Genomic DNA, 26,709 nt, shown 5'->3' with positions numbered 1-26,709 from the left:
CTCCATTGCTAAACTGCTTCTCATGCAGTGAAGTCATTTCTGGAATAACTATGGGATTTGAGTGATTGGTTCCGAGAGCTGCAAAGACTTTCTTTGCAGCAATACCCAAAATAACCGTCCGGGTGCTGCAGCTATGAAAGGTATACTTCAGAATCAGAGTTTCAGACAAGAATATTATATTTACAGTTTAAAAGCCCTGTCCTTCAGGGCACTGACCTACATGTCCATATTCTCCAATCAAAGGTTCAGTGACACTGATCAATTCTCTCCTAAAAACTCCTGTGTGCTACCCTTTAGTGAAACTAAACGGATCCTAAATGTATAGAACAGCCACTTGAGTGTGTTTTATAAAAACAATAGCTATTGATCTTTCATCCTTAACACATTTCATTTTAATTACAGGGAGGAGAGACAAAAGAATGTTGGAAAGAGTTCCAGTTAGGGCTATGCAAGTTTAAAAAAAAAAAAAAAAAGCAAGCACTCTCTCTTGACAGAACTGAGGTTTCTTGGAAGAGGTTGAACATTGAGGGCTTAGCAACTCCAAGTTGGCAGTAGGGTGACCAGATGTCCCCATTTTATAGGCACAATCCCGATATTCGGGGCTTTTTCTTATATAGGTGCCTATTACCCCTGAACCCTGTCCCAATTTTTTACACTTTCTATCTGGTCACCCTAGTCGGCAGTGTAATTTCAGGCAAGTTATTCAGATGACAGGCTTGTGCTGAAGGGGCTCAAACAGCACTAACTTGCAAGCGTCCAGTGAGTGATTACGAGAGAGAGAATTTGAAGTTTGGAGTGAGCAGCTTGTTCACTGCAGGTTTCTACTTGTCCCACACATAGCAAGAATTGTCAGTCACACTATCTAGGCCCCAATCCTGCAAACACTTACATTTACTCATATGAATAGTCCATGAAAGTCAATGGGACGACTTGCATACTTAGAGAAAAGCACAGGCTTAAATATTTGTAAGATCAATGTCTTAGTTCACATGTAGAATATAAACCCATGCATGCATGATACTGGGAAACGGGGAAGACATTCATAATGAGAAGAAAGATATTGTGTGGGAAAACATCAGAAGACAATCATCATGTAAGTTCTGGCAATAAATGGAGCCTGTCCCCATTACCCTGGATGCCAGCTAACCACACCAGAAATGGAAAGAATAAATTGCACACCCTTTCAATCCCAAATCACGGATCTGGGAAAAAATAATCCAAAACAACACTCCAGCCACAAAGAGAGCCCAACTCTCAGTGCACAAGTCCCAGCCCTCAACACACCTCTCACTCACACAAAATCGTAGGGAAATAAATGGGCTTTGCAGGTGCCTTGAAGATCAGCAGATCTGGGCTATTTTGGATCAAGGGAGGGAGGGAGTTCTGAAGTTCAGTTCTCCTCATGAAGAACACCCTGGCTCCTCCTTTTTATACCAAGAGACTTGAGTACTTACTGTATTCAGTTACAGAGGGAATAGAATTGAGAAGCCAGTAGAGGGCAGTGGAACTCAGTGCACAAGTCAGGATGTTGTGCTCAACTGCGTATAGTGAAAATATTTGAAGGGGAAAATAAACCATTGTACAGCGTTAAACATATTTGCACAGAATTATCCAGATCTGCATGTGTGTAATTGTAAACAAGTAACAATGCTGAGGTAAAAGAGAAAAGGAAAACCAGGACAATCTACTACAGAACATCTAATGCATCTAACTCAGTTCAGACCATGGGTCTGATTTTCAGAGGGATACATGGAAATGAGTCACTTTTAGTTCATAAATTCCTTTTTAAAATAACCATTACAATGTTTTCTAACATTTTAAATTATTAAAATTCAGTGCCTCAAAGCAACCCATTCTCACCATAACAGTTATTCCTTGACGGTTAGGCCAAAAACTGCAGATTTTAAAAAAATATATTAATAGTAAAAACTTTCCATAGAACTATAACAAAAACATTTTGTTTGGTTTTAAACCCATCCTTCCCTTCCCTGCAGCAAGCTTAGCAACAGACTTGTGCTAGTGCATGAGAATCAAAAAGTGAAACTGGCCCAGCTATGCCACTACTGAGCAAAATGAAGCATGAACAAATTGCATATATGACTGAAGTATTTATTTTAGCTTACAGCCTCCCTTTTAAGGGGGGTAAGCTTATCAAGGTGGGAAGTATTAATGGGAAGTTTCTATGCTACTGCCAAACAAAATAAACAGTAGTGTAAGAGTTAAAATCCCTTCCTGATCTGACACTAATCAGGATTGCATTTTGTGACTGCAAGACAGATGTTGTATAAACTCTCAGTGCCCCTTGACCATAGAATATCAGGGTTGGAAGGGACCTCGGGAGATCATCTAGTCCAACCGACTACTCAAAGCAGGACCAATCCCCAATTTTTACCCCAGATCCCTAAATGGCCCCCTCAAGGATTGAACTCACAACCCTGGGTTTAGCAGGCTAATGCTCAAACCACTGAGCTCTCTCTCTCCCCCTGATCTGTACAAACCCCCAGGCATGAGTGCTATGTTATGCCAGGGACATCCAAACTTTGCTCAGCTGAGGGGCTGCATGGACAACATCTGTCCACCTGGTGTTTCTCTGTCTAATGTACGTAAAATGAAGTGGAGTGGAGCTGCCCTTGTCTTAGCTCAAGCAGCCACCTCAGATGCTGGGACCTATCAACTTCCTGGGGCCACTCACCCCAGAAGACAAGAGAAAGTCAGGGGGTGCATCGTAGGACTCTGTGGGTGACATTTGACCAACCCTACTGCACAGGTACCCATAAAGGCTTGGTTGCTTGAAGGGCAGCGGAGCCTCCCTCTCTGGAATCGGGCACCTTGGCAAGGCCACCGCGCAGTGTCAATGAGAGCCACCCAGGGCACAGCCCTGCTCTCCCTGGCCAGCAGGCAGAGCGTGGCCCCTTGCACACCGGGACCCAGGGCTTTGCCTGAGGCCTGAGGGTGGCTGCAGGGCTCCAGAGGGGGAGAGGACACCCGGCACTTTGGCTGCCCTCCAAGTAACCGCTGGCACCTGTGGCCTCCCTGAGGATGCCCCCCTGCATTAGAGCCCAGGGTCCCTCCCGCCCCCCTTTGCGGGGCAGCCACCAGGGACCCTCCTGCCATGGCCGAGGCCCCAGCCTCCTGTCAGAACGGCCCCTCTGCCTCCCACCCCCCTGGCCCTGCCCTGGGAGAGGCCCCCAGGGACAGCCCGCCCCAGCCCCGCTCACCTGCCGCCTCCTCCCAAGGATGCTCTGGCCGCAAGCACCTTTCCTCTCTTCGGCAACGGTCCTAACGGCCGCCAGGGGGCGAGCTGCCGCGGGGCACCCTGGGAAATGTGGTTCTTCCTCTCAGACCCTCCGGACTACGAATCCCAAGATGCCGCGCGCAGCGGAGCCTGGCGGTACGGCGAGGCCTGAAGCGGCGGAGCATGCCGGGAGTCATAGTCTCTTTGCGGGGTACAGGCGCATAGCGGTTAGAGAGGGGCTACAAGAGCCATGAATCCCGGCGCACCTTAGCCCTTCGGTGACGGGCATGCTGGGAGTTGTAGTCTGCTGGGACGAGGGGGGTCGCAGACCGCCCGCGCGGAGTTCCACTGTGTCGAATCGGCTGCTGCGGAACCACAGGGGGTTGGGGCAGAAGCACCCCCCACCCTTGCAACTTCGAGTGTGGAATCTACGGCTGGGAAGGCAGCGACTGAGTTTACCCGGCCTGTCATGGCGGCGGCCTCCTCCCCGGCGGGGGGCGCGCCCGCCGGCCCCCGGCCTGAGCCGGCCGCGCCGGCCCAGCTACAGTACAGCCTCCTGCTGGAGCACCTGGTGGGGGAGCGGCGGGGGCCGCGCCAGGCCCGGGCCCTGGACCCCGCCGCGCTGGGGGGCATCCCGGCCCCGCCCAGGAGCGAGGAGCAGAAGCTGATCGAGCGGGTCATGGAGAGCTGCGGGTTCAAGGCGGCGCTGGCCTGCGTGGGAGGTGCGGAGCGGGGCCGCGCCCGGCACGGGGGCGGGTGGCAGCCGGCGCCCATCTCCCCTTCCCGCCGCTCGAGCTGCCGGGGCCGCGCCCGGATTGGAGCCCCCTGTCCTGACCCGGGCTGGGGTGTTACAAGGAGGGGCCGCGGGGGGTGATGGAGGGTTATAAAATCACCAGTGGAGCGGGGAACGTGGATAGGGAACGGGGGGGGGGTCACCCAATGCAATGAACAGGCGGCTGGTTGGAAACAAACCTAAGGACATACCTCTTCGCACAAGGCAACGCCACCCTGTGGAACTCCTTGCCAGGGGATGCTAAAACCGGGTTCAAAAAAGAACTAGATACGTTCATGGAGGACAAGTCCATCAATGACTATTAGCCAAGAAGATCAGGATCACAACCTCCGTGCTCTGGGTCCCTAAATCTCTGAGTGCCAGAAGCAGGGACTGGGCGACAGGGGATGGATCACTCAGTAATTGCCCTGTTCTGTTCATTCCCTCTGAAGGATCTAGCACTGGCGTCTGTCAGAGGACAGGATACTGGGCTAGCTGCACCATTGGCCTGGCCCAGTTTTTATATTCCGGTCAGTTACTTCTCTCTCCCTGTGCCTCAGTTTCCCGCTTTGTACACCGGGCTCTCCATTACTGGCCCTGGGTGCTTGGAGATGCGCTATGTTAGTAATGTGACTCTGGGGAGAAGTCCACTCTTCTGACCACAAATGTCTTGTACAAGCTGTAACATATCAGGATGCTGGGATGTTTGTTGTGATGACCGTGCTGCATTGCTGCAATCAATGGGGAAACATTCTATTCTCACTGGGTTTTTTTGGCTTCTTTAGGTTTTGTTTTGGGAGGAGCATTTGGTGTATTCACAGCAGGCATTGATACCAATGTAGGGTTTGATCCCAAGGATCCCTATCGTACACCAACTGCAAAAGAAGTCCTTAAAGATATGGGACAACGAGGGATGTCCTATGCCAAAAACTTTGCCATTGTGGGTGCTATGTTCTCCTGTACTGAATGTCTAGTAGAATCTGTAAGTAGCCAACAGAAATGCTTTCTGTTTTTCTTTAGAAACCCTTGGCATGTGTGTATTCCTACCTAACTTGCTCTTGAGCTACACTAAAGCAACCTTGGGTGGTGGAAAACAGCTCTAGGAGGAAAATGAAGCACACTTAGCCTGTTGGTTTTTGGTGTTTTCCAGCCTCTGATTCCTTGTTATAACAGAAAAAAGTACAGAACAACCCTCTTAGGGCACACTTGGTAACAAAGATCATTCCAGTTCCAGGGCTGGATAAATATATGGTTAATTTTGGGGACTATATTTTAAAGCCTAGCCAACCTTTTTAAAAAAAAAATCTCCCTATCAGTTGTACCCATAATTATTTGGGCCTGTAACATTTTAGAAGCAAAAAGGAGGTTGGCGTGAAAATCAGGTCTTGGAGGATAATTCTGGATCAAGTCCTGGATCTCATTGTGTAGCTAGAGAGCAAAGTGACCTTGCTTGTCTCACTGCTAAAACTCTTGACTTTCATATTTCCTTAGAAATAAGGCAACAAGTTTCTTTATTTTAATTGGAAAGTGTAATTAACTCATGTAGAAGAATAAGGGTATGTCTACACGGTAATAAAACATCCACAGCTGGCCCTTGTCAGCTGACTCAGGTTTACGGGGCTACTGTAGTGTAGACATTCGGGCTTGGGCTGGAGCCTAGCTCCAGCCTGGATGTCTACACTGCAGTTTTATAGCCCCACAGCCCAAACCAGCTGATATAGACCAACCCCCGGCTTTTCATTGTGTAGATGTACCCTAAGTGTCTTAGGTAATACTCCCCCTTCCCCCAAGAAGTCTCACACCAAAGGTCAACATTGCTATCTACTGGAAAATTAGGGACAAGCATGGTCAGCTGTGAGTCAAGGGGACTGGAGGGGTGTTTTTATTCTCTAAAACTAACATTAAGTAGCTATGCTAATAGTTCCACGTGCACTTTCCTACTGTGACTCCACTGCGTTTCTCCATTCCACAGTATCGTGGAAAATCAGACTGGAAGAACAGTGTTGTTAGTGGGTGCATCACTGGAGGAGCCATTGGCTTTAGAGGTTAGTAGCACTTACTTTGAACTGTTTCTGTCCTAGCTCTGGCTCTGGCCAAGACTGCCAGCTACATGGATGTACTGCAATCTTTTCTAGACATCCCAAGTGCAGACACTTCCATGTAGTATTAAGGGGGCATCACCATGGAACTTGTAATGGTTCAAAATGAGTTAAATTTGCTTTAGGTGCTGCATCTGCTTCCCTGCTAATAAAAGGTACAGTGAAACTGACTATACACAAGCATCAGTCAAATGGAAAAATATTTTTATTCAAGGTTTTCAGAGTAACTTTGGGTGTTATTACACTTGGATAAGATGTAGAATAACCACTTAAACGGAATATTGCACAGGAAATACCACCTAGGAAATGCCAGCAGCAGCTGGCGCCCCAGAGCGAGTCTAGCTAGTAGCCATCAGAATGGGGCATAGTCCAGCACCAGTCACTGCTTAGCACCTGGGCTTTTGGCAAGAACCCACCAAATGCTCCCTTGTTAAGAATATGCCTGGAAGGGGGAGCTGTGGTTGTGCTGAAGCACAGGATTGTGGTGCTTTTCAGCAAAGTTGGAGTTCTGCCTTCTTTTCCCTTCCTCAAAAAAGAGTCTTCCCAAAGAGCATTAAGGGAAGCAAAACAGCTCTAGAAAGGGCTCCTAATTAAGTCTATTATACTGTGTCTGGCCTGGACCAAATCCTTTCGGAGCTCTTAAAGCAGCTGCTGCCTTTCTGTCCCCATCATACTGTTCAGCCACCCTAAGTCACCTGCAGTGCTGAGCTCAGAGCCAAGTGAATCCAGCCATTGCATCAGAGCTGGAAATATTCATTTGCAGCCCTTCAGAGGCAGAGAAACCATAACAAAGCTCAGTTAGTGCACCACACAGGCCCAGCCCCTGTGGTTCCAAGTGCAGTGTGTGCCAAATTCCGGGGATGCATCTAAGTCCCCTAATCCAATTAAAATTGGAGTGCAAGATTCTCTGCACGGAAAACTGCAATCCTGGGACCTCTTTAAGGCCAGCAGTATAAGCCAGTAAATGGGAAGAAGTGCAGGGCATTTCTAATTCTTTCCCTTCCCTTTTTGCATTGCAGCTGGTTTAAAAGCAGGGGCCATTGGCTGTGGTGGCTTTGCTGCTTTCTCGGCAGTGATTGATTATTACCTACGGTAACAACGCAGTCCTGTGGGAAAGTTTCACTTGTGTTCCAGTGCTGCTGGTAAGAGCTGTGGGTTCACCAGACTTACTTCCCTGCCTTTGGAGGAGTGATCAGAGCAGGATATTGCCTGCTGTTTCCGAAATGACTGATAATCCTTTCACCCCTCACCCTGGCAGGCTTATTTCATGCTCAGGTGCTGGAGTTCCTTGGAATTGAGCCAGTCTTTTGGGCACACGGTGATCAGGGTCATCATCGGAATGGATAAACGGTCAGTTTCCAAGAACTAAGCCTCTTCTCGCTAAGCCTTCCGGATCCTTTGGGGTTTGACTTCTGGGGAATGTTTTGCTGGTGCTGAAAGAGGCAAGCTGTCAGAATCTTGATAAATAAATGCAGCAAGCTGGGTTGTCAGTTTGCTGCGAACGTTTAACAGTAACAGGTTTGCAATGTGCTGCTCTGTTAGGTAGAAACAAGACCGTGTGGGCGAAAGAATAACTAATTCCAGGCATTTTTTAATATCCGCTGGAGCGTACCTAACCCTCTATACAATGCTTTAAAGTACAACTAAATGGGAACCAACTTTCCTTACCATGTCTTCGAGAACAAAGTGAGAAGGCATTTTGCCTAGTGATGCCAGTGACTGAGCTGCCACACACAACATTTCAACCAAACAATTTAGGAAAAAGCGGCTTGTTGACAGAAGCATAATATTATATGGTAAGCCTGCCTAGCTGAGCTAATCTCACTGTAGTAACACAGCAAGTGATGAGCTACTGCTTCATCTGCCGTTGGATCAAGATGTTAACTCCAAAAAGTTGTGGAGAGACTAGGAAGCCATTGCATTAGAACAGTGTCGGGAGCTTCCTATTTACTTAGGAGGATGCAATCCTTTTCCCACAACCAAGCGGCACTGATTTTGTATGCTCTGTGGTGCTGGCTATTACTAGAAGCTGTATTATTGTGCACTAGAGCTACCAGCTGGACTTGAGTATGACTTTAGGCCATATTTCAGGCTGATTGCCAATTAAATCATGCACTGAGTTTCTGTCGCACTGGGATGAGGGACTGCTGCAGTAATGGCTAGTTAGCTGCATGCTGCCTGGAGGTACATGTTGATAGGCTCTTCCAAAGGGAGACTCAGGTTCAAGGCCACGCAGGGTATGCAACAGCTGTAAGCAGTCTGATGCCTTACACCATCTCAACTAAGCCTGTGCAGAGCTGTGGCTGAAAGTGGCGTTCAGCAGACAGAGGTGCTTAGAACTCTCTCATTGAATGTAGGGGAAGATGTTAAGCCTGGGACCACTGCAGGGTATTCTGGGAAGTGAGCAAAGCTACAGTCTGGGTCGAGTGTTACTACAGCAGGCTGGAGGAGATGGACGCATGGGTTAAGTGTGTTTAGCTTTCCAAGTGGTGCTGAAAGGGCTGGTCTGCCATAGCTGCCGACTTCCTCCATGGACTTATCCGTAGTGTAGTCATAATTGATTGTTCATTAGCACCCATGAACTGGTGCCTTCGGGTGAGTTCTGGCTGCCACGTTTCTAAGACCGCTGTTCCCACCCCTTAGAACAAACATGGTTAGTTTGGTAGGCCCAGGCCTGCTTAAACTGGTATTAACCTGGTTTGCCTTTGTGAATGGCTCAACCACTACTACTCTCTTAAGTGGTCTATAGCCCAGGCTCCTGAGACGAGGGTGGGTTCCAGCTTCCAGTGTGGCCACCTGGTCACAGGCTGCTGACTGCGCTGGGGTAATGACAGCCATGTCAGCACTGGTCCAGTGAGAGCAGCAGCGGGGTTTTAGCTGTGCTTGAGTGTCCCTTTTGGGAAGGGAAACGCTGCTGTCTTCCACCCCGTGTGTCCCCACTTTCAGCTGGGGTGGGGAGCCAGCCCCATGTGACCGGTCAGCTCTCAGAGGTTCCCAGCACGGGCTGGCTCCTGCTCTTAGCAGTGGATCACAGAGTGACACAGCATGCAGCAGCTGGGCTTTGCAGCTCCTTGCTGTAGAGACCTGCCTGCCCAACGGGAGCACCATGTGTGCTTGGACCTCAGAGAGGCCTGCAGTAAATAGCAGTATTTACACTGCAAGGAAAAAAAGTGAAAAGGCAGCGTCTGTTGGAGATAACCAGCTCGCTGCTTCTTGATGCAAACATCTACGCCACCGAGCTACTTTTTGTGCAAACGTCAGGGCTTTGCTTTTTATTAATATTTTTCACATGGTTTACATCCATTGAAAGTTTATAATCTACAGAAGTTGAAACAGAACACAAACAAAAATAGATCTTAACTTAGTAGAAGTCAAATATTAATGAACCGTTCTATTCTACCTGTAGCCACAAGAGTCCGACACCTCCCACCCCGCTGTAGGAAAAATGAAAACACAGCCCATGGGATTGCCACAGCTTGTGCAGGGGGCTGGTCTCCAGCCCTTTGAACTGGTGTGGGGGTGGGTCAGAGTCTCCCTTCGGAATGACACCACAGTTGACAGATGTAGGTACATAAAACACGCAGGGATCCATTGTGCAGTTCGATCTAAACTCAGTCCCGTTATCCAGGGCAAAGTGCGACACCTGGTCAGTGCATCCAATGCCATTTCGCGTCTCTGTCGCCAGCAGCGTGGGGGCTGGAGTGTAAGCCCTTTAGACTGGCATTGCAAGACTTCCCTCTCCCTTTAGCTGCTTCAGTGCTGTGGGGCTAGCAGCTGCCTTCAGCCCCCCTGAGGCTGGTCTTTAAGACAGCACATGGAATAGCAGTTAAAGGCAGCGCTGCTGTTACAAGGGATATGCTTGGTCACCCCAAATAAACCAGCTGTCCATCGGCATTTGGCACAGAGGGTGTAGGGGTAGTGGGCAGAGCTCCCCCCCCAAGAAAAGGGGGTGGGGGAGGGGAGAAAAAAGGCAGGGTTAGTTTCCTTGGCAGGTCCCAGCACCTGTCTGTGGGCTCCAGGAATCAGGGTGGGTTGGGGTGCTCTCAAGCTACAAGAGCAGGAGCCCACAGAAGAGAACACAAGATAGTGTTTATCTGTGGGACACATCCCAGCCAGCAGGCAGAGCCATCACTGCCTTGCCCCAAGGGCTGGAGGTTAGAATTCAAAGGGAACAAGCTGGGGGGAAGCTCTCCCAGCAGAATGGCATGTACCCAGGCTGGCTGAATGGATGTGCTTTAGCTTCCACCATGTCAGGCTGGTGCAGTGAGGGAGAGCCACGTGGGGAGAATCCAGCTCCTGTTCCAAGCACAGTGGGCTTTCCCCTTCTAGGCCCCCATCTCCACGAGGCTTTGCCCTTCGAGTTCACTTTCAGCTGAGAAGCTGTTTACCTTGGTGCAGGAAGGGACAAAAAGCAGCTGTTGTCCTACAGACTCCGGCAGCCTCCTGCAGTGTTTACAAGGGGCCAGCCTGCGTGTGGCTTGGTGGTACCAAAGCAGAGCCTGGCTCCCTCCCTCCCCTTCGCCTGGTTCTCAGAAGGGTAGCTCAGCGGAAAGGCTGCATAGTGCAGCTCCCAGAGGGAAGAGGCCCCCGGGTAATGCTGGGGAAGGAAGCCTAGCTGCTCATTTGTGCCTTCGCGGCAGTGCTCCACGGGAGAGGAACGGGTGCCAAGGGCTAAGGCATTGGTATTGACGAGGTATGTGAGGCTTTCGGGACAGTCACTCCTCCCTCGTGCTGCAGGCCTGAGGGGCGTTGCCCCACCTGATCACTCCAGCAGGTGCGCTTCAGGGAGCTCCTGGCTGAACCTCGTCCGTACCTAACGTCCCCTGGAGACACAGCTGGGGGCTAGAAGCCAGTCACTTGGCACACCCAGACGGAGGCAGGTTAGTATTGGTAGTGTAATGGGACAGCCCTTTCTTCTGTCCACACAAGCCTGCCAAAGGCACCTCTGCCCCATCCTAGAGAGCAGGTTACCCCCAACCCTACACAGCGGGAGAGGAGAAACAGCAGGAGGATAGCCACACAGGACACGACAAACAGGCAGAAAGCATAGACCACAGGCCCTAGCTGTAAAGCACCTGGGACAGACATTAAAAATGCCCCCCCCCACCCACTTTTGTGGCCAAAGGTTTGCTCCAAGAGGGAGCAGAGTTCTCCGTTCACACGGACAGCAAGACAAAGTGGAGCTCGTCGTCTTGATGGGTAGAAAGGGGGAGCCCTTGGTCCCTTCTCAGCCTCTGATGTAAGAGGCCAGCCAACGTTGCACGTGCAGGCCCAGGGGATGAGGCAAACCAAACAGGCACTGGTGTGATGCTGCAGGCTTTGAGCGGGCGAGATGAAGGGACGCTTGGCTGAAGCTGGGAAGGGCAAAAGGAGAGTTGCAACGGCCTTCGAAGGAACGGGAGCCTGGCAGGAAATGAATGAAGCGAGGGGCTTGCGGCCCGTCAGTCACTACCTCTTCTGTCGAACGAATATACATAAAAAACAATTCCTGACCACGAAGGTACGTAAGACACGACTACTAGACAGGGCGCGCAGGGCCTGGGCCAGGGTTGGAGACTTGTACAAAATGGTACCAAAGATGCAGAGGGCACTGTTCTGGGGAAGTGCCCGTCTCCCCGCAGGGCGAGGCTAGTCTGTGCTGTACCCCACGCTCTGGGAGGCTGGGTTCGTGTGCGGCTGGTGCCTTCTCAGCGCAGGCTACACGTCTGTGGAGAAGTAGAGTGTGTTGCGTTTCAGCTCCGCGAAGGAGATGGGAGGATGCTGCAGGTAGTAAAGGAGAACCTGGACCTGCAGGGGACGCAGAGGAGAGAGTCAGGGCTGGGCTGGACACGGAGCTGGCGAGGGGACAGCCGCCAGGCCAGCCCCTGCCTCCAGCCATTAGAAGAACCTTCAAGTGTAAAAAGCCAGGGGAGGAGACGAACCTATCCCTGAAGGTGACTAAACCCAGCCCTTCTCCCACAGGGAAACCAGAGCCAAACAAGGGCTGTTTGAATGCACATAACACCAAGCTGAGGGGCCTGATCCACTGCAGGTTTTTAATGCGGTGGCACCTGGAGGCCTGCTCAGGATTGGACCCCACTGGGCCAGGTGCTGTACACAATACAATGCAGCCCACCCCCATCCTACTGAGGGCCACATGGGCTAGGGAGTCACCCAGACACTACCATACTCCCCAAAGCCAGTCACAGCCCCGCTCAGATTTACCCACGCTGCACAGAACGTGTCCTGGCTGAGGCAGACAGAGCCGCCTCCCCCCAGGCAGCTTTGCACCACTGGCCAGCAGCTTTCTGGGGCTTTCTGGCTCTAGAATCAGGCAGAGGCAGGAGACTGGTCCTGGCTGAACCAATGGGCTGAGCTGGTGGCCATCTGGTTAACAGCAGAACCGTCTCCCAGCAGGGTGGCGTCTGCTGTTTCCCAGCTGGGCAGGACGCCAGGTTGTCTTGCCGAGGCATGCATGGAGAGCACAGACTGATGCATGAGGGAGGCTGGGTGACCAGAAACGTTCAGGGTTAACCACCAAGTTCAACACGGCAGGTATAATGGTGCTGAGGCCAGCCCTGCTGGTGTACCCCCTGCCCGGCTGTGCATGAGCTAGGAGGGGCTGCAGCTCGGCTCCGACACGCGGGGGGACACCCTGTACAGGTGTGAGCCGCAGCTCAGCGAGGGGACAACACGCACAGCCCAGCAGGGGGCACCGCTTCTCCAGCTGGATGGAGCCAGAGCAGCGCTCGGCCCCCATACCTGTGCCATAACGTCATGGGACCAGATGTCGGAGGCCAAGGTGAGGTGTCCTTTGCTCTCCACCTCGGAGGGTCTCAGCAGTGTTGGGCCAAAGACCGTGGCCAGGTTGTGGAGGGACATTTTGTTGATGGGCTCCTTTTCGGCAACCCTGCGTGAGGGGAGGGGGGAAGTCAGTCCACTGCGGAGGTGGATCTGGAGCCACCCCAGAGCTGCCCTCGCAGGCCACCTGGCTGGGTGGGGGGCTCCCAGAGCCACTCGCGCTCCCCCAGACAACACAGGGGAGGGGAGCAGCAAGGCTGAGCCGCTCTCTCAGCCCCATCCAACCCGCCCCCTCTGTTCAGGCCCCTGGCCCCTCAGGCAGAGCACTGCCGGCCATAGCATCTCCCCAGCCTCACTGTCTGTGGGACACAGGCCCGGTGCACTGCAGGGCTCTGTCTCCCTCCGCTGGGGACAGGACCCAATTCGATGGATCAGCAGCTGCCAGGGGTTGCGCTGCCAGCCCTGTGCTGCTGTCTGGGGCGGTACGATGTGCCTGTGCCCTGTGAAAGGTCTGGGGTGGCCTTCGAAGCTGCCCAGGACTCCCCAGCACCCCTCCCCCCGATGTTCTGCAAAGCCCTCCGGCGCCTGGGAAACTGGCATCACAACATCGCTGTCTTAGGAGGCAGCTGTGCTCCTCCAGCACACGCTGAGTGCGGTCCAGGGACCCGCTGGGCCAAGTTCTCAGGATGGAAACCAACCAGCCTCTCCCAGCAGGCTCCTTTGCTCGCTGCCTGCCCCCTCCCCCAGCTCACTCTGTTCCCTGTGTGATCTTAAACAAACCAGAGAGAAAAATGCCTCCTGACGCAAGTAACATGAGACCTCAAGCCCGTGTCCAAATTCCCCCTTCCGGCCAGCCCTGTGCCTGGAGGCAGCGCCGTGAGCAATCCCAGGGCCTTGGCAGAGGAGCTCATAGAGAGAGCACGCAGAGCCATACCCACAACTGCCCCTGCCAGGGCACTAGCTGCTGCCCTCCTCCCGCCGCCCCGCTTCGGCGCACCTCAGACACGGCAGCAGGAGCGGCACAAGGGACTCCAGAGCCCATCTCGGAGCAAGGAAGGCCCAAGAACTGCCCGGGACGGATCAGTGCCTTGCCCACAGCGCTGCTGTAAGGGGGCTAGAAGGGGCCAGGCAAGCGGGGAACTTTTCTCCCTGAGCGGAGCCATTAAAACCCCTGCCAAGCACAGATACTAACAGCCACATTACAGGGCTGCCAGAGAGCTCTGTGGGGGGACTGCCACAGAGATCACCAGGAGCTGCCAAAGACCCAGCTCCAGCAAATGCTCTGCACAGTGACAGGAGAGAGACACGCCCAGAGCCGACAGCCTAGCGAGCGCTGTGTTGAGCGGCACAGAGCAGCTAGCCCAGCTCTTGGAGAACAGCCCCCCTCTGGGGGTGGGGGGGGGTCTTCGCTGCAGAGCCAGGGCTCAGTGCCCAGGTGCGAGCAGCCCCATCACGTGAGCATCCTCCCCGGTGCTGCGCTCCCCTGGGGCGTCACTAGGGCTGCTGGGCCCAGCCCAGGGCTCTGAGCACTGCAGAATGCCTAGCCACTCGCGGATTCTGTCCTAGCACGATGGCCTCCTGCGCAAGGCAGCCAGCGGGCGGCCAGCCCAGTGACAGGCCTCCCCATTCCTGGGGGGAGAAGAGCCCAAGCACATTCTCTGTCCCATCCCAAGCGTCCCCCACCAGGGATGGCGGCCCCAGCGTTACCTTTTCAAGTGTTCCAGCAGGAAGAGGAAAGTGATGAGGTTGGGATCGGGCAGCGACCGGAGAAGGTGCATCATGCAGTTCTCCTTGGCGGCAGGATCCGAGAGTGCTGGAGACAAGGAGAGAGCCCAGTGAGTGCACACAGCTCAGCCCGGGCTGGGAGGACCCTGTGAGCACTGAGCGGCCCGGAGGCTTCCCGGAGCCCACGAGCCCCAGTTGAGTCTGGCTGGGAGACCCCAGCCTGGGGGTGTGGTGGGGTCACTGGAATGACTCTAAACCTTTCACCTCAAGGCAGGAGCCCTCCCTCAACTAGCAGCCGACCCCCGGGGAAGCCAGTCCCACAACCACCCACTGCAGGGGACTGGTGCCTTCCTCAGGGGCAGCTGGTGTTGGACCCTGGTTTGACCCCTGGCATCTCAGTAGGAACCAGCCCCCCTCTGCCCGAGCAGGCTGTGGAGCAGAGGCAGAGGATCCAGCCAGGCCTCCCTGCATGGCCTGGGGCAGCACGCGTCTGACTCCCCAGCAGCGTGCTGGGGTTTGGGCTGCTCCATCCTGCTGCAAAGCCCCCACCCCCGGCCAGGGTCTGGAGCTGCAGGCCCAGGCAAGAGCCTTACCTATCCCCTCCATGAAAGCGGGGTACAGCCGGTCTGTGAGGAGGGGCTCGGGGAGCTCTCGGAAGTACAGCTTCAGGGTGCCCGCGATGGCGTTGATGTCCATGTCGCTCAGCATTACCAGGACGTCCTTGTTATCTGCCGGGGGAAACAGCTCAATGGTTTGAGCACTGGCCTGCTAAACCCAGGGTTGTGAGTTCAATCCTTGAGGGGGCCATTTAGGGATCGGGGCAAAAATTGGGGATTGGTCCTGCTTTGAGCAGGGGGTTGGACTAGATGACCTCCTGAGGTCCCTTCCAACCCTGATATTCTATGATTCTATGACCCCCAGACCATCAGGATGCTGGCCCAGCCCAGCACAGTGGGGAGGCTCCTTAGTCCCCGCCTGCTCCCCCAGGGCACTAAGCTCTGGCACTCAAGGCTCTGGCCAGACGCACAGCTCTCAGGAGGTAATGCAGCCCAGTGGCTAGTGCACAGCACTGAGGCAGCCTGGGGCCTTGCCACGCCCCCTCTCTCCAGCTGTGAATTGGTACTCACCTCACTGGCTGAGCACTGGGGGGCTCTGCACACAAGTGCCAAGAATTATCCTTCTCCCATTTCCTGCCCCAACCTGCTGCACAGTGCTCCTGTGTGCTGCCAGAGAGCTGCTGTGCTCCAGCCCAGAGGCAGCTGTGGAGGAAGGGACTCCAGAGAAACAGCAGTGAGTGTTCTTGCCTTGTTTGGTTCTGCACCACATCGCCTCCTACTGGTGGAGAGCGAAGGGGCCAGAACAGGGTTGTGATCTTTAATTCTGCTGCCAGTGAGCATCAGCCATGGTGGTGCTGGGGCTGGGAGGGACAGGGAGGTCCTGGCAGTGTCCGGACAGGGGAATAGCCAGCTCTACTTTGCAGCCTGTTCTCAGACAAAGCTGAACAGAGAAGAACTTGCCAGCCTCTTGGGAGGCTCTCATGGCTCCGTGCTTCCTTGAGAGCAGCTCAGCAGGGACGCTGATTGGAAGGAGAGCCCAGGGCAAGAGCTGGGCTGGGACGGAGCAGCCAGGTGCTTATGTTTTGCAGTTCTGCCCGGTGTCTGTGGCGAGCTCCATCCGGGGGAGGGATAGCTCAGTGATTTGAGCTTTGGCCTGCTAAACCCAGGGTTGTGAGTTCAATCCTTGAGGGGGCCATTTAGGGATATGGGGCAAAAATTGGGGATTGGTCCTGCTTTGAGCAGGGGGTTGGACTAGATGACCTCTTGAGGTCCCCTCCAACCCTGATATTCTATGATCCGGGACCATTTCCCCACAGCTGCCTCGCATGGAAGGGCAATCCCACCATTAGCCTTGTTCCGGCTCCAACATGGAGACCACGCGGCACATTAAAATCACGTTATCCAGCAAGTCCCTGGTTTTCAGGCTGGTGGGATTCAAGAAACGTGCAGCAGAGGGGAGCTGGCACAGACAGGCTCTGCAGGGCTCGGCCGACGTGCTCCCCTTCCCAGAAGGGCTCTGGTCTCAGGACTCACTAGCCGCTTACCCCAGGGATCTGCGGCCTCCAAGCAGAGGGACCGCTGGGCTGGATGGACATGTTTAGCCTGTGGACTCCAAGCAGTGGTGCAGGAGCAACCAGCTCTTCTCTTTCCACAGCCAACCTGTGCCCCACCTCGCCCAGCTTAACGAGAGGTGCGTGTGCGTGATTTTAGCCGCCCCCCAGGAAAGCGCTGCTAGCAGTCGTGGGGATGGGAGTGGGGAGCCATTTCTCTGTCACTCACTTGCATCGAAGGCTGCCTTCAGCGCCTGGATGTCTGTGGCGACTCCCGAAATCCGGTAGATGCCGACCTCCTCGATGCCTCTCTTCTCCACCTCCTCAACGCACTGCCGCACAATGTACGGCACCTTGGAGCGCTCCCGCCTGGGGTGGGGAACCAGAGCAGTGGAGTGAGACACCCAGGCCCTGGGCCCGCTGCATCCTGCGCTTCAAACAGCCACAGGGCCATGCACATGGGGTGGGCGGTGGAAGCGGCACCCGCTGCTCTGGCAGGGCTGGGTGTCGCTCAGGGGAAATGGTAAATCAGACCGAAGGGGCAGCAGAGGAGGCAAAAGGCCTGCCCCCAATCCCAGGCTGAGAGCCGTGGGCTAGCGGGAATGAAGCTGGGATGCACCTGCTCTGCTCCGGGAGAAGGGATGGGACAGCCTGCGGTCCAAGCAGAGAGCAGCGCTGGGTGCAGGCCATGCACAGGGCTTCCTCGCACACGCAGTGGCAGGGAGGGACATGGACCCGCTTGGCAGCATGATGCTGACTCCGGCTGGAAGCCCAACACTCAGATGGGGCGTGTTGTGGAGACGGCACACCCAGGGAGGGCCCAAGCCCGGGCGACCCAGCAGCCTGCTCCTTTGGGGCCGAGGGGTAGGGAAGTGCCGTCGAGCTTGGGGCTGCACAGGGGTTGTCCCCTGATGCCAGGAACTTACTTGGTCACAACGCTGATTTTCACGCCGAAGACGCCGGTCTGCTTTTTGGACGGGGTCCTCTTCAGGCTCATGTCCCGGCTCGTGAACTTCATGGAGAACTCCACCTTGATCTGAGGGAGCATGGAGGGCTCAGTCACAGGGGTGGGAAGCACAGCTGCAGGCAGGGACTTGGCCCAGGAGAGGGCAGGGAGCTGACGGACCCTGGGCAAGCGGGCAGCGACATGCTCTGGCCAGGCGTTTCCAGAGCAGCCTGGGAAGCCCAGCCCTCCTAGCCAGCGGGGGATGAAAGTGGGGAAGCCATCGTGATCCCGAGTGCAGACGCATGGCCAGTGCCTGACCCTCGCCCCGAGAGAGGCCGCCCTAAGGCACGAGCGTTGAATGGGTCCTCGGATTACCTACCCCATTCATCTCAATGACGTCCATGTGCCAGTTCTTAGTCGGCACGGCCTGTGGGTCCAGCTGTGAGGAGAGAGAGAAAGTGAAATTCCCAAGTGCTCCCCTAGCCTGCGTTAGACGCAGCCCCACTGAATCCCGGGGAGGACGCTGGCACTAGTCATGGAAGCGTGCAGAACATTGCATCACTGGACTCTTCCTGCCCTACCACAGAATCATAGACGATCAGGCTTGGAAGGGACCTCAGGAGGTCATCTAGTCTAACCCCCTACTCAAAGCAGGGCCAACCCCAACGAAATCATCCCAGCCAGGGCTTTGTCAAGCCTGACCTTAAAAACCTCTAAGGAAGGAGATTCCACCACCTCCCTAGGTAACGCATTCCAGCGCTTCACCACCCTCCTAGTGAAAAAGTTTTTCCTAATATCCAACCTAAACCTCCCCCACTGCAACTTGAGACCATTACTCCTCGTTCTGTCATCTGCCACCACTGAGAACAGCTGAGCTCCATCCTCTTTGGAACCCCCTTCAGGTAGCTGAAGGCTGCTCTCAAATCCCCGACTTGACGAAGCTGGAGTTACAGCAGGGAAAGCTGGTGCCCACCCCACAAGGCAGGCAAGTGCTACCCTTGTGTTACAGATGTGGAGATGGGCCAAAGATGACCCTGAGGGGCCTCTGAGGGAGCCTCTATTGAAGCTGGGATCAGCCCTCAGGATCCCCGGTCCATCCCCGGTCTGCTTGCTGCCCTGGGGCTGGCGTTCGCAGCAGTGCAGCCACCGGCTCTCTCCTCTCCAGCCTTGGGGAGCAGCGAAAAGCCCCCCAGAGGCCGCTGAGAGCTCTGTTACCGCCAAGCCAAGCAGCCGAGTTTCTGTAAAGCAGGGCTATTTCTGGAGCAGTCATCGAACAGAGGGAGGGCAGCGTTTTCCACAAACACTTCCCAGGTGGCCGGGGCTATTTATGACCCTGGGAACCAGGGGCTCCGCTGGTTCTGGCCGTCCACATAGGCAGGGCGACCCCAGCTGGCCAGCGCGGCGCTGGAGTTCCCAGCCATCCAAGCACTTCCACTGGCCATAGCTGCTCAGGTACCACGCCCGGGGCGGGGCCGATGCAAGTCCCACGCCTGAGGGGCTGCAGCCAAGGCACCCAGCCGCTGCCCAGGTGAAGGCTGGCGGCGACTCAGGACTGACGGGGAAGCAGCGGTCCCGTGGTGAGCACAAGTGCAGCGGTTTGGTCGCACCAGCTCGCAGCACTGAGCACCACTGCCTGCTGAGGGAAGGCCCAGAGCACCGGCAGGGGGCTGCAGAAGCCCAGTCAGGGCTGGATAAGCAGCCCAGATGCCTCCTGGTTTCCAGCGGCCTTCCTCATGCTGATCCCACAGCATCCAGCTGGGAGGGGGCAGCAAGTGGCTCCAGACCGCCACGGGGAGGCGGCCAGGAGCTTGGTGACAGATGGGATGGGGTACAAATGTGGGGCGGACCCCCAGTGGAGTCTCTGCTGTGCTCTCGGCAGGAGGGGAGGAAGTCCCAGTCTCTCCAGGGGGAAGAAGAGATGGAGGAGCTACAGAGGACCCCTGGACCCCGCTCCATGGAGCCCCAGGCTGCCCTCTCATGCTGCCTCCTCCAGCTCTTCCACTTGCGGGCCAGCTCCGGGAGGGGGCGCTGGCTCAACGAGGTCATGCCAGGTAACCTGGGCCCCCGGCTGGGATGATGAGCTCCAGATGTGGGCGAGCACGCACAGCAGGCGTAAGGCACCAGGGCGCAGAAGGAGGGGTCACGCCCTGCCTGCATTTTGGGGGAAGTCAGGGAAAGGGGAGGGAGCTCTCCTGCCCCGGCACCCACCAAGGGAGCATGGGCATCGGGTCAGGCACAGCTGCATGCCGGGCCTGTGGCGGACACTGGCTGCAGAGGGGGCTGGTTAGTCCTCTTCTGAGCTGCTCTGGGTCACCTCTGCTCCCAGCCCCAGGGCAGCCCAGCCAGCCTGGGCTCAGTGACCACAGCAGTGACTGACTGGAGCTGATCCATGAGAGCCGTAATGCGTCTGTTGAGCAGCCCTGGGAGGGGGGGGGGCAGGGGTTTTGACTCTCCCCGAGGAAAGGGACTGGAGGGCTGGCCTGGCTCTGGCCGGTGCTTTCCCAACCCCAACGGCAGAGCTGCGAGGTGTGTGAGCCTTTCCGAATACCTCGGAGCAAGGCTGTGCAGCCCAGGCCCCAGCTGCTGGGCCAGTCACGTGCCGCCTGGCTGAGCTAGAGCCCAGCTGTGCAGAGCTGCCTTTGCTCCTCAAGGACATGCCGTTTTCCTCTGGCATCTCCTGGCTCAGCAGAGGCTCTGGCGAGAACATGCTGTTCCAGTGAGGCTGAGAGAAGCAGCAGCCACTACCGGCTTGCCAGCCTCTACCTCCCCTCCGCCCTGGAGCAGCCCCAGACGTCACGCAGGCCAACGCCAGGGTCCCTCCCACCACATCCGCGCAGGAGGTGGACGGGGGGGGCCGTGGCATCCCTCACCCACAGTATATAGGAACAGACAGGCTGAGAAAGCCATGCCCCTGGGTCCGGGCTCTCCCCTTGGCCAGAGCAGTGGGGGCTGGGCCCAGCCAACCCCTTCCTGCTGGGGCCGTCGCAGCAGGGACCCAGTCCCCAGGGATCAAGGAGACAGTGTTTCAGAGAGCGCCCTTTGAGCCAGTATGGGCGAGCAGCCCCCGGAGCCTCCAGCACCCTCTCCCAAACAGCAGGGCCCAGCCCCGCCCTCAAAAGGCCGGCCACAGGCTGTCAGCCTCCCTCTGGCGCTGGAGAGACAAGGGCATGATCTGCCAGAGGGGGAGGGATCCCATGGGGCTCGTCCAAGGAGCTACAGGACAGCAGGGGGTGCTCTTCCCCACCGTGGTCACACCCAGGCCAGCTCCAGCCGTGTGTTCAGAGCAAAGCGTTCGGTCGTTCACGGGGTTCCCAGCCACACCGGAACCTGCCACTCCAGCCAGCCAAGTAGGACCAAGCGCCGGAGGCCGTCCCTGGCACCCGCCCGGAGTCAAAGAGACGGTGCTGCCTCATGCGACTGCCCCACAGCACCCCCCCCAAACACGCTCAGACCTGTGCATCGCGGCTCCTAGTTATGGCCAGCCAGCAGCAGCTAGCCATCTTCAGCCCCAGCCGGAGCCGGCCTGCTGCCCAGTGGCCCGGTGCATTGCAGGGCAAAGCCATGGTGCACTCTTGGCCCTGGGGCTGGATGGGGGGGACTGGTGGCAGCTCCCTCCTGCACTGCTCCTCGCAGGGACAGGAGGGGGATGCTGCCCGTCGGGAGCGCTGGTGGGGCAGAGCAGGGCCATGCCAGAGTCACTACGGTTAATACACTGCTAAACAGGCTGGGCAAGGGACAGGGATTGCAGCCCCTCACTACATGCAGAGCCTGGGCTGGCTTGTCTTGCTAGAGGAGGAAGGATGAGCAGAGACCCAGACACCAGCTCTGCCCCCCACCCGCCCCGGTCTCTCCCACCTGAGGCCTCGTATGGCACAGCCGAGGAAGCCTACAGCAGTGTCCATTCCCTGCGTGGCTGTGGTTGGGGGTCCTCCGAAGGCTCCGCGACCATTTGCGGGCCATTGGCAGCGCTCAGCCAGTCCCCGCAGCAGGCCAGGCCGAGCTGGGGCCTGGTGGTTTCTCTCCCTTGCTGTCCCTGGGCCACGTGGAATAGCTGTGGTTTCCAGCCCTCGGCACAGGAATGTCTCCTGACGTACATTCCCTGCAAAGCAGCACAGTGCTCCAGCTACAGCCACGTGTGCCATGCCCGAGAGCATCCAGCGAGCAGGCTGGGACCGCTTGGGGCTGACATGGGAGGGGGCAACCAGTTCCAGCCCCACAGCCCCCCCAGTCACGAACCCCACAGCCAGGGCTCCTCTGGAGTTGCAGGGAAGGGGCAGCAGAGCAGAGAGGACAGAGTCCCTGCTGCTCCCTCACAGTGCAGAGTGGCCAGCCGACAACACCTTCACCGAATGGGCAAACCAAGTAAGGAGCCTGGCTCTGCCAGCGCTGCCAGGCCAAACCCAGCCACCCCGCCACAGCCCAGCCTGCCCCACTGCAAGCCCAACACCGCCAGCCTGCCACTCGCATTGCCCGCGTGCAGGCGCTGTTCCCACGGGGACACATCCCCCCTGCCTTCACCGCTCCCTTTCCGGGCCTCGTGTCCTAACCGTGCACGGCCAGGAGTACATGGGGCCCAGGACTGGGACAGCAGGGGCGGAACGCAGCACGCTACTTTAGGAGACCGCGACAGACACATGCCAGGGCTGGAGAAGGCACCAAGCCCTGCCTGTCCCTGTGCACGGCGAGCAGTGCCCAGCAGGGAGGAGCAGGGGCCAGGTGTGGGCTCTGGCAGGTTTGTGTGGAGGATCCTCTACCTCAGCCACTGCCCCAGAGACCCCTTGGCTGAGGAGTCATAGTGCTGCCGGAGGGGGCCCCAGCTGCCCCCCACCCTCGCTGCTCTGGCAGGGCGGTGACAGAGCTCCCACAGGTCCCCTCTGTGCTGTAACATGAGCAGACTGCGCTGAACTTCACTGCAAACAACCGCAAAGTTCCCCGCCACTTCCCCCAGGAACTTTGAAGTCCACATATGGAAGGGGTTTAGCAGGCTCTGAATAAGGCCTTTATTAAAGTCAGGTTAGCCTCCCGATTCAAACCGTGACCCTGCCCTCCAGAGAGCACCGCGCATTCCTGCCTCCTCCCCGGCTCCTTGCCTGCCCCAGCCGGTCCCCTCTCCACAGCATGGCCGAAGGGGGCACCTCCAAGGACAGGCCGGATGGCATAGGGACACAGAGCACGGGGCTGGCCACCAGGGAAGAGCTACCACCAATACAGCTACGGAGGAGGGCCCGGGATGCATGGCCGCACCCCCATCCACAGGCACAAATGCAGGATCAGTGGGGCCTGAGAACCCCCCTGGTCCGGCAGGGATTCCCTCCCCCATGGAGGTCACACGTTTCCATGGCCATGTACCTGCTGCCACCTGGGAAGAGAACTGGCTGCCTTTGGCTCCCCAAGCCCCCGCCTCTCCAGAAGCCCAGCCAAGAGAGGGGCAGGGAGGGACGGGATAGACCATGTCATGCAAGGCACCCTGCCCCCTCACACCAAAGTCTGTCTGGACCCCCATGCACCCCAGGCTTCGGAGTGCCCACCCCCCCCTCCTAGCACTGCTCTGCAGTGGGGACCCTCCAGACAGCGCGAGCCCTGGGCCTCTCCAAGAACCAGAGTGCTGTTTGGACACAGCTCTGCCCGTGGGCCCTAGAGCGAGCCGGCAGGGGGAGGGCAAGCCAAGGCTGTGCTCACTGCCCCCAGCAGCCCTTCGCCAGGGCACTCCGGGACGCCCATGCGGCACGGCTCGGGAGGGGAACAGGGGGCTGGCCGGCTTCTCTTCCCCCAGGCCCTCGGAGCAGAACTGCTATTACTTGAGTGCCTCTTGCCCGTAATGCCTTAGCCAGACTCCACGCCTGGTGCGCCAGCAGGGGGAGGGGTGCGATGGCGGATCTGTAACTAAATATTTGTGAGGTCTGAAAACATGACAAGTGTTTTACAAACAAAATGTTTGACAGTCTGCTTCCTCCTCAGCCTCAGGGCCAGCCTGCAGGCTGGGCCATGCACTGCCGGGGGCCCCTTGGGGCTGCAATCAGGGCTGGGGATGGGGGGCGGGAGAGAAACAGGCTCACAGACACTGAGAACACCGTTGGGCTCCCCATTTCGGCCAGCTCAGCTGGAGCACTCGGCCAGTTTGAGTGTTTCCCCCCCAGCATGGTCCCTTCTGGAGGGTAGATGGGGCCGGGAATGCTGGAGCCGGCAGCTGCTACACTAGGCCCGGTCACGTGCTGCGGGACAAACAGACCCCCTGAGCCCAGGGCTCTGCCACCTCCCCCATTCACCCGGCATGCGCAAGAGGGACTCCAAGCCAGCAGCTTGCGTCTCTTCTCACAACCCCGTCGCTGCCCATGTGCCAGAGGAGGGGAAACACCGACTGGGGAGTGGTGGTCCCAGGGGAGCCATTCGCTGCAGCTCACTGATCCAAGGCTGCACAGTGGGGCTCTCCCCTGACGGCTCTCTGGTGGCCTAGAGTAGGCGTAGGGCTCCGGCGGCTCTCAGCAGGGCAGGGCCCCTGCAACACTAGAGCCACGGCTGCTGTTAGCCTTCCCTGCCCAGGGGAGAAACGGGGGTCGGGCAATGCAAGGGACGACACCCCTGCCAGGCCAATGCTGTGCAGACCCCGGAGACTCCAGGGCTGTCGATCTGGCTCCTTGTGCCAGCCACAGAGCCACCCGCTGCTTCCAGTACCCGGCCCAGCCAAGGAGCCGCCCGCCGGTTCCAGTACCAGGCCCCAGCCTGGCACAGCGGGAGGAGACTGGAGCGTTAGGAAATGGAGACAGTATGATCACTCCTGTCTCTCCCTCTGCAGCCTGGTGAATGGGAGTGTCCAGCCCCCAAGGCCAGAGGCCCGTCTGTGCGCAATGTCCTGCCACTCAAAAACGCCCCCCCAGCTGACTGTTCAGTTCTGCTGTCAAACAGCAGAGGCTTCGGGTCCTGCTGGGATTTTCTTTTTTCAAATCCATCTCCTCCGTATTTCCCTCCCCGCAGAACCTCCCGCTGCCCCGCACTCCTCGAGAGCCTCCCAGACACAAGGCAGCTTCGTCAGCTAACTGCAGCATGAGCTTGGAGCGGACGTCCCAACACACACACGGCCAGCGTCACCCACCACACGAGGGGAAATGCACAGCTGTAGCAAAAAGAGCCTCCCCCTGCAACGAGCCAGCCACCCCAGGGTGCCTACATGGCAGGACCGAGCCGGGAACGCCCCAACAGCTCAGCAACGAGGTGGCCCAGGTGCTCCAAGCAGCCGCTGGGTGAGGTGTGGTTTGGGGCAGGCAGAGATCTGCAGGTCGCAGGGACGCCTAGCCAGCCGCGCCACCTCGGGAATGCGGCGAGCGCCCTGGCAGGAACGACGCAAACGCCCAGCACAGCCCTTCCCACATGCCAGCGCCCAGCCGGCCCTGCTCCAAGCGACGCCGTAGACAAGCTGTTCAGTGGCTGAACCCCCGTCCTTGCTGATGTACAATGGTCTGCGGGACGAGAAACTAGCCTCACCCCACGGAGCTGCAAGGCCCTGCCCCACACCCTGCAGGCTTCCCTCTCCTGGAGATGGTGCTCCCAGGGAGCCACCCTTCCACGCGCCTGTCAGAGGCCCTGGCTCCAGCACACGAGAACGCAATGCAGGCCCAGGAACGCCGGGGGACGCAGGCAGCCGTGCCGGGCCCCTCTTACGCCCGATGGGGCGGAGGGCATCAGCTGGACTTGCCGTATCGCTGCTACTCCCAGGAACAGGCCTTCCCAGGGAGCAAGGAAAGCAGTGGGTGTCTGAGCACCCAGCTGCTCCCAGCTCGAGCCAGGCCACCCTGGCAAGGGGATCCTCCCGCAGAACGACTCAGTCACTCCCTCCCTGCACCGCTGCCTTGGGTCGCACACCCCTGAGGTCATCCAGAGTGTCGGCTGCTGGCCAAGCTGGGGTGAGCGAGCTGCAACCCAGCCAAGCAGCCAGGCGCTTCTGGCTCAGGCTGCTGGGACCAGTCCTAGGCCCGGCTGTTCTCAACACCCCGGCTACTTTGACCATAAGTCTCTAGGCAGGGACTGTCCCGTTTGCAGACCGCCCAGCATCGCGGGTACCCGGCCCACCAGCGGGGGGGACACGGACGACTAGGTGCTATGATAACACAAATCATCCTAGCACTAGGCAAGTCCCAGAAGAAAGCGGTGCCTGATGGCCCCTGGATGCCCGATGGCCCCTGGATGCCCGTTAGAAGCTGGCACTTGTAGATGTGTTTTGGGCCCAGAGACAAGGTGGGGGATGAAACATCCGACCAGAAGTCAGCCCAATAAAAGCTTAGGGCCCAGAGTCAGCTGCAGGACCTACGAGCAAGCAGCAAGAGGTTACAGACATTTTGCACATCCAAGACAAAGGGGTGAGAGTCAGTTTCTCCTTCATTGCCTTGCCAGGGTCAGAAATGCTCGGACTTGTTCACGGCTTTGAAGTTCACCTCAGAACTACAGACAGCTTCTCCCCGTCCCTCGATTCTCACATCTCTGGCCAGCAGACCCTAGGGCAGGTGTTCCAACCTAGCCACTCAAAGCATGCGTCTCCCTGAGCAGTCCAGGGCCGGGCAGCTTCCCTGACAAAGCTCCTCGCTTCTGCGGCTTAATCCTCTTCCAGGGAGAGGCCAGGCCATGGACCCCGGCTACCCAGAAATTAGGTTAATGCTCCTGTCCAGCTGCGTCACAGCCGGGGAGCCAGCGAACGCATGCTGAGCGGATGAAAGCACTGTTACTAAGCAGACTTCGACCCCTGCAAGCCTGATGTTTTGCCATGGTTAGTGCTAGCAGCCCAATCCCCCCAGTATGCAACAGGCACCGCCAGCTGTGTGCCTAGGAGTGAGGCTGAAGGGACGCCGAGACGGCATGCAACGTGGAGCAGACACTGTCAGAGGGAGACACCCGTACACGAGCGGCACCCTCCAGGGACGTCAAGACAAATGCTGGAGCAATGGCTGCCCTCCACGGAAGGGGAGAGAATGGAGAGGGCAGTGGAGCTGGCATCACTCAAGCTTTGCCCCATCACCTGCACGGTGCCCCTGGGATGGCCTGCCCAGGTCTCTGCCG

The 26,709-nt window shown here is 57.2% G+C and overlaps 3 protein-coding genes across 14 annotated transcripts in view; 1 reads left to right on the top strand and 2 right to left on the bottom strand.

Annotated features, from left to right (window-relative positions):
* The window catches only part of SPECC1 (sperm antigen with calponin homology and coiled-coil domains 1), a 171,964-nt gene extending 168,653 nt beyond the window's left edge, over window positions 1-3,311 (bottom strand). For 3 of the 6 annotated variants that reach the window (XR_012155359.2, XM_073315162.2, XM_073315163.2), the window contains exon 1: window positions 3,219-3,309. The gene's annotated coding sequence lies outside the window, so the exon portion shown is untranslated. Of the gene's footprint in view, window positions 1-3,218 lie in introns of all 6 variants that reach the window. The other 3 variants (XM_073315156.2, XM_073315164.2, XM_073315159.2) reach the window with 3 other exon arrangements.
* Window positions 3,312-3,445: 134 nt separating this feature from the next.
* TIMM22 (translocase of inner mitochondrial membrane 22) lies at window positions 3,446-7,621 on the top strand. 2 transcript variants are annotated; one of them, XM_073315167.2, is made up of 5 exons: window positions 3,446-3,957; window positions 4,793-4,989; window positions 5,980-6,052; window positions 7,126-7,248; window positions 7,365-7,621. In XM_073315167.2, the coding sequence occupies exons 1-4, from the start codon at window positions 3,705-3,707 to the stop codon at window positions 7,200-7,202; spliced, it is 600 nt and encodes a 199-aa protein (XP_073171268.1). In that variant the 5' UTR covers window positions 3,446-3,704; the 3' UTR covers window positions 7,203-7,248; window positions 7,365-7,621. The 2 variants fall into 2 exon arrangements, with proteins under 2 accessions (XP_073171268.1, XP_073171267.1); XM_073315166.2 differs by having other exon boundaries at window positions 3,447-3,957; window positions 7,126-7,621.
* Window positions 7,622-9,346: 1,725 nt separating this feature from the next.
* The window catches only part of ABR (ABR activator of RhoGEF and GTPase), a 103,610-nt gene continuing 86,247 nt past the window's right edge, over window positions 9,347-26,709 (bottom strand). For all 6 annotated transcript variants that reach the window (XM_073315149.2, XM_073315150.2, XM_073315152.2 and 3 more), the window contains 7 exons: window positions 18,044-18,103; window positions 17,645-17,754; window positions 16,948-17,087; window positions 15,205-15,339; window positions 14,594-14,699; window positions 12,848-12,995; window positions 9,347-11,893 (listed from right to left, as the gene is read on the bottom strand). In XM_073315149.2, the coding sequence (XP_073171250.1) occupies window positions 11,804-11,893; window positions 12,848-12,995; window positions 14,594-14,699; window positions 15,205-15,339; window positions 16,948-17,087; window positions 17,645-17,754; window positions 18,044-18,103 (789 nt within the window). In that variant the 3' untranslated portion in view covers window positions 9,347-11,803. The remainder of the gene's footprint in view (window positions 11,894-12,847; window positions 12,996-14,593; window positions 14,700-15,204; window positions 15,340-16,947; window positions 17,088-17,644; window positions 17,755-18,043; window positions 18,104-26,709) is intronic.

The sequence above is a fragment of the Lepidochelys kempii genome, chromosome 17 (assembly GCF_965140285.1).
Source record: "Lepidochelys kempii isolate rLepKem1 chromosome 17, rLepKem1.hap1, whole genome shotgun sequence".
Lineage (NCBI taxonomy): Eukaryota > Metazoa > Chordata > Testudines > Cheloniidae > Lepidochelys > Lepidochelys kempii.
The sequence above is the reverse complement of the archived record's forward strand: the minus strand, read 5'-3'. Positions and strand labels throughout refer to the sequence as shown.